The sequence below is a fragment of the Leuciscus leuciscus genome, assembly GCF_965113295.1.
Source record: "Leuciscus leuciscus genome assembly, chromosome: 10".
Lineage (NCBI taxonomy): Eukaryota > Metazoa > Chordata > Actinopteri > Cypriniformes > Leuciscidae > Leuciscus > Leuciscus leuciscus.
In genome coordinates, this window is record NC_138734.1 from 35,465,240 (window position 1) to 35,479,104 (window position 13,865).

The following is a 13,865-nucleotide window of genomic DNA, read 5'->3' on the forward strand; positions in this document are numbered from 1 at the left end:
TGGATGCTCATTTCTTTTTGTAAGATTAAAGGGCTTACATGCATAGACAATTACATTCTAGGTTCTCCCCTTGAAGCATAAAGTCAATGAAAAGTTCTTACAAGTCAGAGCATGCTGAAACACTAAGCCAAATTCTACTGGATCAACATACAAGGACATTTGCTTGGCATGCACAGTGCAAGTTGGGCCTTCAGGAACTGTCACTTGTCTGCCAGATATTTCTCTGAAATCATGTGATTTGCTATTAGATTTCTTTGGCTTGTGCATGCAGCCTGAGCTCTGCAAGCTTTATAATGTGGTCTGTGTACTTGAGTGTTTGAGGGAATCAGTTTCATTTTGACTCAATGCACTATTTTCTTACCTCTCAAGACTGTAATGTTTTCATTCTCAATAGGCCCTTATTCACTGTTTGTTCATTTACCATTAAAAAAAGAGATGGTTCAAATAAAAATGAAAATTGTCATTTGCTCACACTTGAATGAATGACTTATGGGTTTGGAGTGACATGTTTTTTTTGTCATGATGTAGTATTGGTTTGCATTTATGGTTGCAAATTAGCCCATATGTGGCAAAGTTTCCAACCAAATAATTGTGTGAACATTGTGGGTTTCCTGTTCACAGATGAGTTTGATGCCTACATCATTGTGTCTTTCGTTAACGCCACCCTGGTGCTTTCAATTGGAGAGACTGTGGAAGAAGTGACGGACTCTGGCTTCTTGGGCACAACACCCACCCTGTCCTGCTCGTTGCTTGGTGAAGATGCACTTGTGCAAGTGAGCGACATCTCCCTGACCTACATGAATAAACAATATACCACTGAACCTTTTCTGTTTACTTGTTAAATTACACTCTATCTGTTTTTGCCCAACAAGTAGATAAAACCATTATGCTTATAAAATGTTATTTCTCGTTTGATTGGGTTTTGTTTCATTTGCTGGGTAAAGGTTTATCCCGATGGGATCCGTCACATCCGTGCGGATAAGAGAGTGAATGAATGGAAGACTCCAGGGAAGAAGACAATCGTCCGATGTGCTGTCAATCAGAGGCAGGTGGTCATTGCTTTGACCGGAGGAGAACTGGTCTACTTTGAGATGGACCCGGTATGTTGGTGGTCATTTATTTGTCATGCGTTATCACCTGAATTTTCATCTTTTGTATGATTGTCTTTCCATCATGGTTTCTCTCTTTACAGTCTGGGCAGCTTAATGAATACACCGAAAGGAAGGAGATGTCTGCAGATGTGGTGTGCATGAGTTTGGCAAATGTGCCACCTGGTGAACAGCGTTCTCGTTTCCTGGCTGTTGGATTGGTGGACAATACTGTTCGGATCATCTCCTTGGATCCATCTGTAAGCTACTATTTGCTCATCCATTGTCAGCTGATTTGGGCTTCAAACAAGGATTCCAGTCACTGTGCCCACTGAGCACTAGCTGTACCAGATTATGTGTGTAATCTCTTTGTTTCACAGGACTGTCTGCAGCCATTGAGTATGCAGGCTCTTCCTGCCCAGCCGGAGTCTCTTTGTATTGTGGAGATGGGTGGAGTGGAAAAACAAGATGAACTAGGAGAAAAAGGCACCATCGGCTTCCTATACCTCAACATTGGCCTGCAGGTAAGAAACTCTCTTGCTTGCTCTGGGTTGGTAACATAAAGGTTTCAGGTCCATTCCCAGCTAGTGGCAAACAGGAAATTGATCACTTTTCCGTGCATTTGTGTATTTGAGCAAGGCATGCACCCTTTTGCTTCCCTGTCTGTTTTTCTCAACAACAAACAAAATCTTCCTTATGATGCCAAATATAGTATGCAGTGCATAAACATACAGTATAGTGCAGTAAACGCACATTTTAGACTGATATACATTTATAAACCTTTTTTTTTTGCCAAACTGGTTTTTGAACTGTAAAGTTGTTTAAATCAGTTTTTACAGTCATTTTATAGTTTAGTTCTCTCTGGCAGCATATGCAAAACTTCTCCAATTATTTAGTATGCTTAAACCCAGTCCCTTTCTTACAATTGACTGCAAGCTCTCATTCAGGTCTGCATCCAATCAACAACTGATGGATAATGTAGCAGTACTACTTTTTCTATAGTCAGTAATATTAATTGTAATATGAAAAAGATTTGTTACTTCGGTTTCATCTTGACTTTAATGGAAGGCACACTTGTGAGCACCCCCTCGACAACCTAAAAATGCAAATGGGGCACTCTGTTCTTGTGCCTTTTCTTTGCTCACCATAAACATCACAAGATGCTTCAAGTGTGCCATTTGGAACAACGCCTTTGAAGGGAAGCCAAAAGAACTGCAATGTGACTCCCTTTCTGTTACTTGATCACATGACTTTCCTGGACAATCATTTTCTTCCTACTGTAATCACCTCTTTGTTTAGAACGGAGTGTTACTGCGTACTGTTTTGGATCCAGTGACCGGAGACCTGTCTGATACTCGAACTCGGTATCTCGGCTCTCGTCCCGTCAAGCTTTTCAGAGTCCGGATGCAGGGCCAAGAAGCTGTGAGTCACATCTGCATTTCATGTCTGTTGCAGTGTTTCACAGCTTGCCAATTTAATGACCATCATGTGACCTTTAACTGCGCAGGTTCTGGCCATGTCCAGTCGTTCCTGGCTGAGTTACTCATACCAGTCTCGTTTCCACCTGACCCCCCTGTCATATGAAACCTTAGAGTATGCATCAGGCTTCGCTTCTGAACAGTGTCCTGAGGGTATTGTTGCCATTTCCACCAACACACTGAGGTAAACACACGTACTCCTACTGTGTATACAGTACATAAGAACTTTTTTAAACTTCACAGGTTTGTGAGAACATTAATGTCAAGCATATTGTGGTTGGTTTCATTGATGTCAGTTCCAGTTGTTTTAATCCTTTAATGTGTGATATTTATAATTTACCAATTGACACTCAGATATAGCTTTAAAAGTAAATGTGTGGAAATTAAGCAAATGCTGGTTCTGTATTTTCTGTGAAATTAGTGAAACTGTTTGTATAGGAGGTCTGTACTAGTTGGCCATTTTATCGAGACCTCCTCTTTTATATCTACATGGTTTGTGATTTATCACTGCCGCCTAGGTCAGCTGGCATTTTATCAGCATATGCCTGGTTTTGGCTTCCTGAATTTAATCTTTAACTGATGTCTAAATGTGTGTTTTTTTTTTTTTTTACTCTTCTTTAAAATTGATTGCATTGCGGTAGGGTTGTGACGATAGTATCGTGTATCGACGATAGTCAGAGATATCGCTGATGGCAGATGGCTTTGTCGATATCAGTACGATAATTAGCTTGTTTTACCATTAATGTATTCAATTATTATTACTATTATTATTATAAAGCTAGTATTGTTATTAAATTAATATTAGGAACTACAATTAATTTGCCTTGCCTAAATTCATAACGACATCAACACAGCCTAACAATTGCGACATCACCGACACGCGCCTATGAGGACTCCGCTAAGAAAATGTTTTTAAAACAGACTAAAAAACTACATCCCACATCAAAATTGAATTTTAAGGTGATCCATTCACAAATTGTCAAGAGTGCTTATTTTAACAGATTAACAAAACACACACATATATATATATATATATATATATATATATATATATATATATATATATATATATATATATATATATATATATGAATATGAATAACACAAAAAAATACAATTACAAAATATTTATAATAATATCACTAAAATGATATAGGCCTAATAACAGTCTTTAGTTCACGAACGCAGTACAACTCTGCCATCTGTGAAAATCAAAAGCAGCTTCAAACACTTGTTTAACAATAAATATTCTTCAAATTTTTTCACTGTCATTAATGTAGGTCCACAAGAGAAATATTAAGCCAGTAAATTAAGATAGTTGCTATAGGCTACCGTTATATCCATCGTCGTCTCTGAGAAAATGCGGCGTTAATGCAGCGACAGATGCCGAAAGCTCAGTCCGTTTCTGCTTTCACTTTCAGGGAATGAGCGCGTTTACATGCACGTTCTTAACCCGATTATGATGAATAAACTGACGATGCATGTGGTCATGTAAACGCATTAACCCGTTTTCCTTTATAGGAGTCAAGTCATACGTTTAAGTATAAACCGATCGACTCAGCTAGATTTTTGCCCCTTACTCTGATTTCTCCCGGCATTTAAAACACATTAACCCGCGTTCTTTGGGCTTATTGAAGTGCATCCAGACAGAGAGAGGGCAGGTAGGAGGACATATATATCGCAAACTCTGACTCTTTCTTGACCCAAGAAATTATAAAAACGTTTTCTCATCTCATGCAGAAGTACAGAAAATGCTGCATCTGTAACGGCATGAGAGGATAATGTGTGTCCGTAAATTTCCCTCTGACATGCTGAAATACTCAGCCAGATTCAAAAATGATTAGGATCTTTTTTTACCTCACTATACCGGAAATAACCTGATTTAGCCTATTAATAGCCTAAACACTCCACCTTTGCTAGCAAAATAGAAAATTATTCTCATATATAAAACGAAGTAATAAAACAAGCAAATTAATAAGTAAATAAGCAAGTTAATAATCAAATAAGTAAGCCCCGCCCCCCTCACGATAATATTGTGTATCGCCGATCTCACGGGCTGACGATAGGACGTTATGAAAATGGAGCATATCGCCCATTGCGGTCTTACATTCTCATCCCTCCCTCTCTCCCTCAGAATTTTAGCTCTTGAGAAACTGGGTGCTGTCTTCAACCAGGTGGCATTCCCACTGCAGTATACACCTCGCAAGTTTGTCATCCACCCAGAAACGAACAACCTGATCCTGATTGAGACAGACCACAATGCCTACACTGAAGCCACCAAAGCCCAGCGCAAGCAGCAGATGGCTGAGGTCAGTGAACCTGGCCTTTACATGGCAACATTTAAGGGATCGTTCACCCAAAAATCGAATTGATCATTTACTCGCCCTCAAGTTGTTTCAAACCTGTATTAATTTCTTTCTTCTGCTGAAAACAAAAATATATATTTTTAAGAATATGGGTAACCAAACAGTTGATGTGCCCCATTCACTTCTATGGTATGGGTAAAAATACTATTCAGGGATCAGATTTTTTTCTTATATGGATTTCCGCCCTGAAAAGTATGACCCACATGAATTGCGTAAATGCGAGAAAAATTACGCCTTTGAATTACGCAACGGTTTAAATGTAATTCTATAAGATTATATATAATCTTTGTGCTGCATGTTTCAGAGTATTGTTACAGCGCTGTTTTCAGTTTCAATTCACAGTAACAGTACTGTTACAGTACTGTTTTCAATTTCAGTTCACAGTAATGCCCGTTTCACACATACTCTGTTTGCAGTGCGTATGTGGTGCGTATTTTTTTTCCGTACCCATGTTAATAGGTTAGAGCTTTCACACTGCACGCAGATACGGTCCGGCGATCCGTTCCAGGTGCGGTGGGTATACAGCAGTGCTGTGATAGTTTCCGCACCGAGTCTATTTTTGCTGTGCTGCAAACGCTGAATTAAAGTGACAGTGCATGTTTCGTGGTCAAAATGGACACAGATTGACCTGAAAATTTAGTCATTTCACCATAAATGCGTTTAATTAACACTGCAACACGCACTGCAAACGGAGTATTCCACCAAAACCTTTGAAAACAAAGAAATTACCATAAATGTTAAGTATTGTTCTGTGACAATAATGATTATAATTAACATTTATTAATAACAATTCTATTAATACTTTTTTATTATAACATGTATTATATATCATGATTATATATTAGATTTATTTTTAATTTTACAGGACAATAGTATGTATTGCATTATATCTTTTGTTAACTCGTACAGGTTTGGAATAACTTGAGGGTGAGTAAATGATGACAGAATTTTCTTTTTGGGGCGAACTTTCCCTTTGAGAAATAATGCTTTTGTCTTCATCTCCTCTAAAAATTTTTCCTTATCTCCATCTAGCTTTCCTTCTTTCTCTTCTGTCTGACTCATACACTAATTTTTCCTGTCTAATCATTGTCTGAGACAGAATTTCATTACTCTCTTGTCGGAAGTTGTCAGTAATGTCCATTTTGCGGCTACCTCATCATGGCATAAGTTTGCAAGGGTAATTCCACGTTGACATTGTAAATGACAAATACTGTAAAATGTGCAAGCCGTGGTTACTGTGGTGGTCCCTAAAAGATAAATCATTGATGCAGTCCTGCCGGTGTTTGAGTCTATCTCTTAAGAATAAACAGTCTGCAACTGTGGTGTAAAATGACTGCTTCTGAATGTATTGCTTAACATGAAGTTCTCTTGTTTATCTGCAAATTGTCTCAAAAGGATTCTTATATACACTTTGTGGACGGCCCTTTATAATTAAGGGGTTTGGTTTGGCCCTTTAAATCCAGTGAAGATGAATCTTAATGCTAGTACATAGAATGAAATTCTAGAAAATGTTGTGCTTCCAACATTGTGGCAACAGTTCATGGAGGGCACTAGTCTATTTCAGCATGACAATGGCCCTGTGTACAAAATGATTTAGTGGTTCTGGTGTGGTGGAACTTAACTGGCCTTCACAAGCCCAGACCTGAACCCCACATAACTCCTTTGAGATGAATTCAAACTTGGTGACCTACACCAGAGCCTGAGCTCACTGATATTCATGTCTGAATTGTAGCAAATGCCCACAGCCATTTCCCAACACAGTGATACTCCTGTTAGCGGCTAATTAATTAATGTCAATTGTTTAAAAATTAGGTGCTACAGGGCTCTACGCTAACTTTTTTCCCAAGGAGTACATGCGCTCCTAAATGAAAAAATTTAGGAGCACACAAAGAAAATAGGAGCACAGTGAAAAAAGTTGATTAAACTGCTCAATTCATATGGATTAGTTTTATGATCTTTTTATGAACTTTTCGAAGCATCAAAGTGGTAGTTGTGTAGGCTGTCAATGGAGGGAAAGAAATCTCTCAATTTCATCAAAGTTCTTCATTTGTGTTCCGAAGATGAGTTGAAAGTCTTACGGGTTTGGAACGACATGATGGAGAGTAATAAATGACAGAATTTTCTATTTTGGGTGAACTACCTGTTTAATAATTGTGCAATTATTATTTTTAGCCTACTTCAAAATATATAAAAAGAATGAGCACCTCAATAAAGTATAAAGTGCTAAAAACAAAACAAATGCCCGCTTGCTTTTTTCCTTTGCAGTACTTGCAGTAAGGCTACATTAAGTTGTCCTCAAATTAGTTTTTGTCGTCTTCCTGTCCTCGGTGTCGACTGTTTTGGTCGTAAATTCAGTTTCTGCACTTGGTCTTTTGGTGAGACCTAAACGTTGCTAATAAAATTTTGGTACTCATTTGCAAGTATTGATAGTGTGCGGGAGTTCCTTGTTTTGTTTTCTTGCACTTGGTCTTTTGAGATAATGACTATAGGCTTCATTGCGTATCTAGCTTTACTTGACTTTTTATGGAGTAGGGGCTTGTTTACACCTGGTCACTTCATGCGTTTTTACTGATCAAAACGATTCTATTTACACCTAGTCACATAAGTGTGTTTTCGCAAAACTGATATAAATCAGATCTTCTATTCCCGCACTATATGCAGATTTAATGTAGGCCTATGCAGAGTTCACGTCACCAAAAGCAACAGATATGAGCTGCATTTTATTGATCATAAGATCATTTTAAAATCAGCGATAGGAGAGGGCGACAGCAGCACTGGTAGCCTAATATCATTTTGTTTCTTTATTATTAATGAATATGATTGTGTGTTGAGCGTCTACGACTTAGCCTACTTTCACTTTCCTTTGCGGCAGTTTGCGCGTTGGCTTGATGAATAGATCGCTCATCTGTCGTGATGAATAGATCGCTCATCTGTCGTGATGCGTGTTGCAGTAGCGTCATCATATCTGGCAATAACATGACATATAGCCAATAACACGCTCTCACACGTTTATTTTTAGCACTGTTGAGAGGATTCACTTGACTCTCTCACTTAAAATCCAGCAGTTCCCGCACATTCCCACACTATTTCAGTGATTGGCTTATTGGTTGCGAATCGTCGCTCTTATTTGAATAAAGTTAAGCGCGTCATCATGTTATGTTCACATCGCACAGTTGCGACCCCGTCCTTTTCCTTGCTTTCCATGTGAAACATTGCGACCCCGAAATCAATTTGAAATCAATATGCTTCGCTTCATCGCGCTGTTCAGTGTATTGAGAACAGCCCGTCACTCGCGTACTGTGCTCGTAAATTATTTTTCAAGTTCGCACATTACTATTTTTAGGCGCAAATGCGAGTGAAATACTCGCACTGTAGAGCCCTGTGCTAAACAAGCACTTAATGGTTTACACTTATTTTTAGCCATATATTGCATCATATATATATATAAATAAAAAAATTTCTGCTCTACAGGAAATGGTGGAGGCAGCAGGGGAGGATGAAAGAGAGCTGGCTGCAGAAATGGCAGCTGCTTTCTTGAATGAAAACCTGCCAGAAGCCATCTTTGGGGCACCTAAAGCAGGTTCTGGGCAATGGGCTTCTCTAGTGCGCATGATCAACCCCATCCAGGGCAATACACTGGACCTGGTGCAGCTGGAGCAGAACGAGGCAGCTTTCAGGTGAGGAAGCTGAATTATGGATTAAAGGGGACATATCGGACAAACGGTATAACGTGTACTTGCAAAATTCCCTTGCCATTAAGGTAGTCTCTTCCATGTCCCACCTATTTCTCTGATCTTAGTTCCTCTTTACATGTGTCTCTTGCAGTGTGGCCGTATGTCGCTTTTCCGGTGGAGGCGATGACTGGTATGTGTTAGTGGGCGTTGCCAGAGATATGATACTAAATCCGCGCTCCGTTGGTGGAGGATATATTTATACCTATCGGCTAGCTGGAGGTGGGGACAAGCTGGAGTTTTTGCACAAGGTGAGTGGAAAAGGAAATGACTTGGCATGAAACTACTGATTGGTCTCATGTGTTAGCTGGGGGCTCAGGAATGTGGAATTCCCCACAAATCATTAAATGTGGCCAAGAAATCCATTTAAGCTTAGCAAATCACAAAATTGTACTTTATGGTGTAGGTGTTTAGTCCACGACCCAAAAATGCCATGTTTTGAATGTTTATGGTCCAGTTAAATCTTTAATGATGCTTTGATCAAGCTGCGTATCAAAACCATATGTTAAAAGGTACATTTCTGATCAACTTCCTCTAAAACAAGATTTGAACTAAGACATGGGTTCTGATTGACAGACACCCGTGGAGGACGTGCCCCTGGCTATTGCTCCCTTTCAGGGACGAGTGTTGGTTGGAGTAGGCAAACTCTTGCGCATCTATGACTTGGGAAAGAAGAAACTTCTCCGCAAGTGTGAAAACAAGGTGAGGAGTCACAATCACTTTTGTTTTCTGAGGAAGTGATTTTTTTTATTTATTTTTTTTTCCTTCCCTAAAGCATTGAATAATATGATAGTCATGTAAATGACGCACTACTCTTGTACTTGTTGTTGATGCATAACCACATGAAAAACATTAAAACAGAAGTTTAGACCACAAAGTTTGACAGTTGTTATAGGGTAGAGTACTTCCCTGCAATGTTCAAGTTAAATCAGCTTGCTTTCAAGTTTCAAGAAAACCAAATACAACTAAGTGGAGAATAAAATCTTTATTTGAATCTAGGGCTGTCACGATTCCTCAATTAATTTACAGTATTCCATTTAAAAAAGAATCCTTGATTGCAATTTATCTGTGTCGAGTAACCGGCAAAATACTGGAAGTGGTGCATTCCACGGACAGGAATCCATGAACCACATTATTAGACCGTGTTCTAAGGCTGCACTATGTATTTCTAACCATTTAAAGTCCATACTACAGCATAGTGCTATTGTGAATTCACAAAGGCTGCGATTCAATTAAATAGATGTATACCCTGCAGGTTTCTCAGAGCGGCTCAATTCACACAAAATGCTGCTCCACATGAACTGTTATCATTTACTTGTGTGGAGCGCGTCTCAAACTCTCTGCATATGCTGCGAGTTTGGGTTGCTTATAACGTTCATCTGGGAACGCAATGTTGGCCATTTGATCAGATTTGTAAGGTAAATAATTGATAAACCTACATCAATATGTTTCTAAATAAGTGAACTGTTGTTAATTTCAAAATAAAAGTTTTAAGCCTCGCTCTGAGTTTGCATGTTTTGATGTCCACCTATTCTTGTTCAAGAAATGACACTGGCTGTAGCATTTCTATCGTAAATTAGATTAAGTGAACATTTGACATTTCTTTTGGCCAATAGTAAACAAGGATTTGATCTGTTATTAAGCGTAACAATACCAGGCTGTTGGCACCCTCTGCAGGCATTTATTTGGGGTGTAACATTGTAGCAATATACATTGTTATATTGAGAGAACGCGACATAAAATTGCAATGATATGTATCTTTGATGTAAACAATATGATTCGCATTATAGAGTTTTATCCAATTCGTCATCGTTCACCCACCCACATGCCGTTTTAAACCAGTAAGATTTCCGTTCGACTTCCAAACACAAAAGATATTTATGAAACCGTAGAGATTTCTGTCCCTCCATTTAAAGTCCATTCCTCTCTAAAACTTAAGATCGGGAAAAAAATCAGAAAGGCATCGTAAAAATAATCGAGTGGTCAAATCCAAGTCTTCTGAAGAGACCCAATATTTTGGCTTTAAAATATTGCGATAGTATCATATTGTGAGTTCAGTATTGCAATTTGTATCGAATCATGACATGAATGTATTGTTACATCCCCTATTTATTATAATACATAATGTACATAAGTTGATTGTTTATATGTGACCCTGGACCACAAAACCAGTCACATGTCGCACGGGTATATTTGTGGCAATAGCCAACAATACACTGTATGGGTCAAAATTATCGATTTTTCTTTTATCCCAAAAATCATTAGGATATTAAGTCAAGATCATGTTCCATGAAGATTTTTTGTAAATTTCTTACCGTAAATATATAAAACATTTATTTTTGTGAGTGAATGCAGCACAATCGCCAACATAAATGAACAACTTTAAAGGAGATTTTCTCAATGTTTCATTGAGCACCCTCAGATTCCAGATTTTCTAATAGTTGTGTCTCGACCAAATATTGTCCTATCCTAACAAACCATACATCAATGGAAAGCTTATTTATTCAGCTTACATATTATGTATAAATCTCAATTTCAAAAAATTGACCCATGTGACTGGTTTTGTGGTCCAGGGTCACATATTATGTACTTGAACAGTGTTGTTCTAGAAAACCATATGATAACTTGCTTTTGATACTTTATTTGAACCAAATATGATTGCCTCATTGTTAGTATTAATGTATTTTAAGTCGTTTTAAATGCTATTGTTTGCTTTGTATATATTTTTTTGTGATAATCAAAATAGACCTATTTCTCAATCATCAAAATAATCGACTGATTACTCTGTTACCAAAGTAATTGTTAGTGACAACGTTATTAGAAACGTTATATTTGTATGTCTTTGACAGAATTTTTTTTTTTGTGGTACAACCTATTTAACTCCTTTTCTTAATCTTGCAGCATGTTCCTAACTTGGTGACGGGCATCCACACTATTGGGCAGCGTGTGATTGTGTCTGATGTTCAGGAGAGTCTATTCTGGGTGCGCTACAGACGCAACGAGAACCAGCTCATCATCTTTGCTGACGATACATATCCTCGCTGGGTCACAACCGCCTGCCTCCTCGATTATGACACCATGGCTGCCGCGGATAAGTTTGGAAATATCTGTGTTGTGAGTATTGTCACCTGTTTGCTTTTGAGAACTTTGAGATCAGTATCACAGATTTACCAGATACTGTTTGCCAAGTCGATGTAAACAAACTTTCATTTCAGGCAATATTTTTCGAATAGATGAGCTTTTTTAACATCTAATTTATTGACGTGTTGTGCATTTTCTCCCTGCATTGCAACTGCTAATAAAATTACATGTAAATTCAGGAAAAAAGATAAATTGAGGTGTCATCATCTGTATATATTTGCAACCAAACTAAACTGCATACTAATTCCATACCAAAAAAAATTCAGGTTCGCCTGCCCCCCAATACCAGCGATGATGTTGATGAGGACCCCACAGGGAACAAGGCATTGTGGGACAGAGGCTTGCTTAATGGAGCATCACAAAAGGTAGAAGTTTCTGCTTCCCTCATTACTCAATACCTCACATCCCACTGGTCCCGGAAATTGCTCGCAAGACCTTTGGCACTGAGCTGTCCTAACCACTTGTTTCTCATTGTTTTTGTCTGTCTGGTTGGATTTGTGGTTGCGGTTCTCCTTGCGCGCACACATAGACCTGCACCCCAAAACATTTGGCTGGAGTCCATGCCCTGCTCTTGTTCTGAAACCTCAGCAGCAAATTTTGTCTCCTCGCCAGATATCATTATGTGCAGATTAGTAGCATGGAAATGTTTAGTTGGACACAAGGGAAAGTCCCTATTTGCACACCAATGACTTGCGTCTAGCTTTGACGGACATACCTAAAGCATGTGTAATTAGGACTGAGTTGGACTGGGTGGGTTGGTGTAAACATTATTGTGGAGTTTGACTAGGGATGCACAATATATCATGACCATATCAGTTATCAGCCGATAGTAGTATTTATTTATTTTTTTCTGTGATTTTTAATTGTAATTCGCTGATTATTGAAAATGGTTGATGGATTAAGATTTAATCTTTTAAGAGTCCTATCCCTTTAAGAACACTTTCTGTTTATCAGCATATCTTAAAGTTCTGTTTTGGTGTTATGATAGGAAAGCTGTATGCGTTTATGGTTAGAGTCAAGTTCATTACTTTGAAAAATGTACACACCAGATTTACAACCAGTAACCTAACCAGTAAAGGTGATTCATACATAATGCTCTGTTTATCTAATTCTGTTTCAGACCACACACACAGACTCTCGTCTAATACTCCAACATCTTTGTCATCGCTGTTTTTTTCTTTGATTAGCAGTGGTTATCCATTTGTCCATTGTATACATACACACAAAAAAATATATATATATGACAAAGATGTTGGAGTATTAGCTTGTTAGCTGTTGTATGTAGATAGATAGATAGCACTGATTCTTGGGAATTTGGATAAAACATGTCCCACTAAGAAAAGTGCTAATTCTGTTGGAAATTAATAACATTTTCATGAATAAAAAGAATCAAGGTTATAATCAGGGGGTCCTTTGCACATATGTTAGGTTATTTTATAGGTTTATTTTTAATTTGTATTAATTTAATGATTATATGCTGGCCCATTGCCTACAAAATCAGTTGTCCTCGGATAGGAGATAATCATTTCAACTTGATTAAAAAAACAAAACGTAATAATTAAATTGAATAATATCTTTACCACATGAAAAAGTACATAGAAAATATTGTTCAAAACTCACTGTTTGTAGTTTTTAATACATATTACAATTATTTTGTGTTTGCTCAAAATGTGTCCCACATATTCGTCACCACCGTCAGATATTTATAAAAAGCAATAAAATCAGGCAACTACAAGGTCAACTTAATTCCTGGGGACCCCAGTTTCAAACCTTCAGCTCTTCTGCATGCTTCAAGATCACTCAAGCTCCTGTAAGTGTGCTAATTTCTCTTAGACTTGTTCATATTTTTGGACACTGCTACTGTCACAACCATAACATGTCAACACCGTCTCTTTTGTATAAAAAATATTAGATTAGATTATGACATAAATGTATACTTTTTAAGAAGAGGTCTGAAGTAGCTAGCAACAGAGGGGAAACAAGATGGCTAATGTGAACAACTCATGCATATCATGTGAAAGAGTAGGTTTATGTCACCACCGTCATACGTCACCACCGTCA

The 13,865-nt window shown here is 38.0% G+C and overlaps 1 protein-coding gene across 1 annotated transcript in view; it reads left to right on the forward strand.

The window, feature by feature from the left end:
* sf3b3 (splicing factor 3b, subunit 3) overlaps positions 1 to 13,865 on the forward strand; it is a 33,639-nt gene that overhangs the window by 15,087 nt on the left and 4,687 nt on the right. Inside the window, exons 13-24 of the mRNA XM_082181664.1 lie at positions 622 to 773; positions 945 to 1,100; positions 1,193 to 1,348; positions 1,469 to 1,612; positions 2,388 to 2,510; positions 2,596 to 2,750; positions 4,701 to 4,875; positions 8,404 to 8,609; positions 8,758 to 8,914; positions 9,240 to 9,365; positions 11,565 to 11,777; positions 12,071 to 12,169. Of these exons, the coding sequence (XP_082037790.1) occupies positions 622 to 773; positions 945 to 1,100; positions 1,193 to 1,348; positions 1,469 to 1,612; positions 2,388 to 2,510; positions 2,596 to 2,750; positions 4,701 to 4,875; positions 8,404 to 8,609; positions 8,758 to 8,914; positions 9,240 to 9,365; positions 11,565 to 11,777; positions 12,071 to 12,169 (1,862 nt within the window). The remainder of the gene's footprint in view (positions 1 to 621; positions 774 to 944; positions 1,101 to 1,192; positions 1,349 to 1,468; positions 1,613 to 2,387; positions 2,511 to 2,595; positions 2,751 to 4,700; positions 4,876 to 8,403; positions 8,610 to 8,757; positions 8,915 to 9,239; positions 9,366 to 11,564; positions 11,778 to 12,070; positions 12,170 to 13,865) is intronic.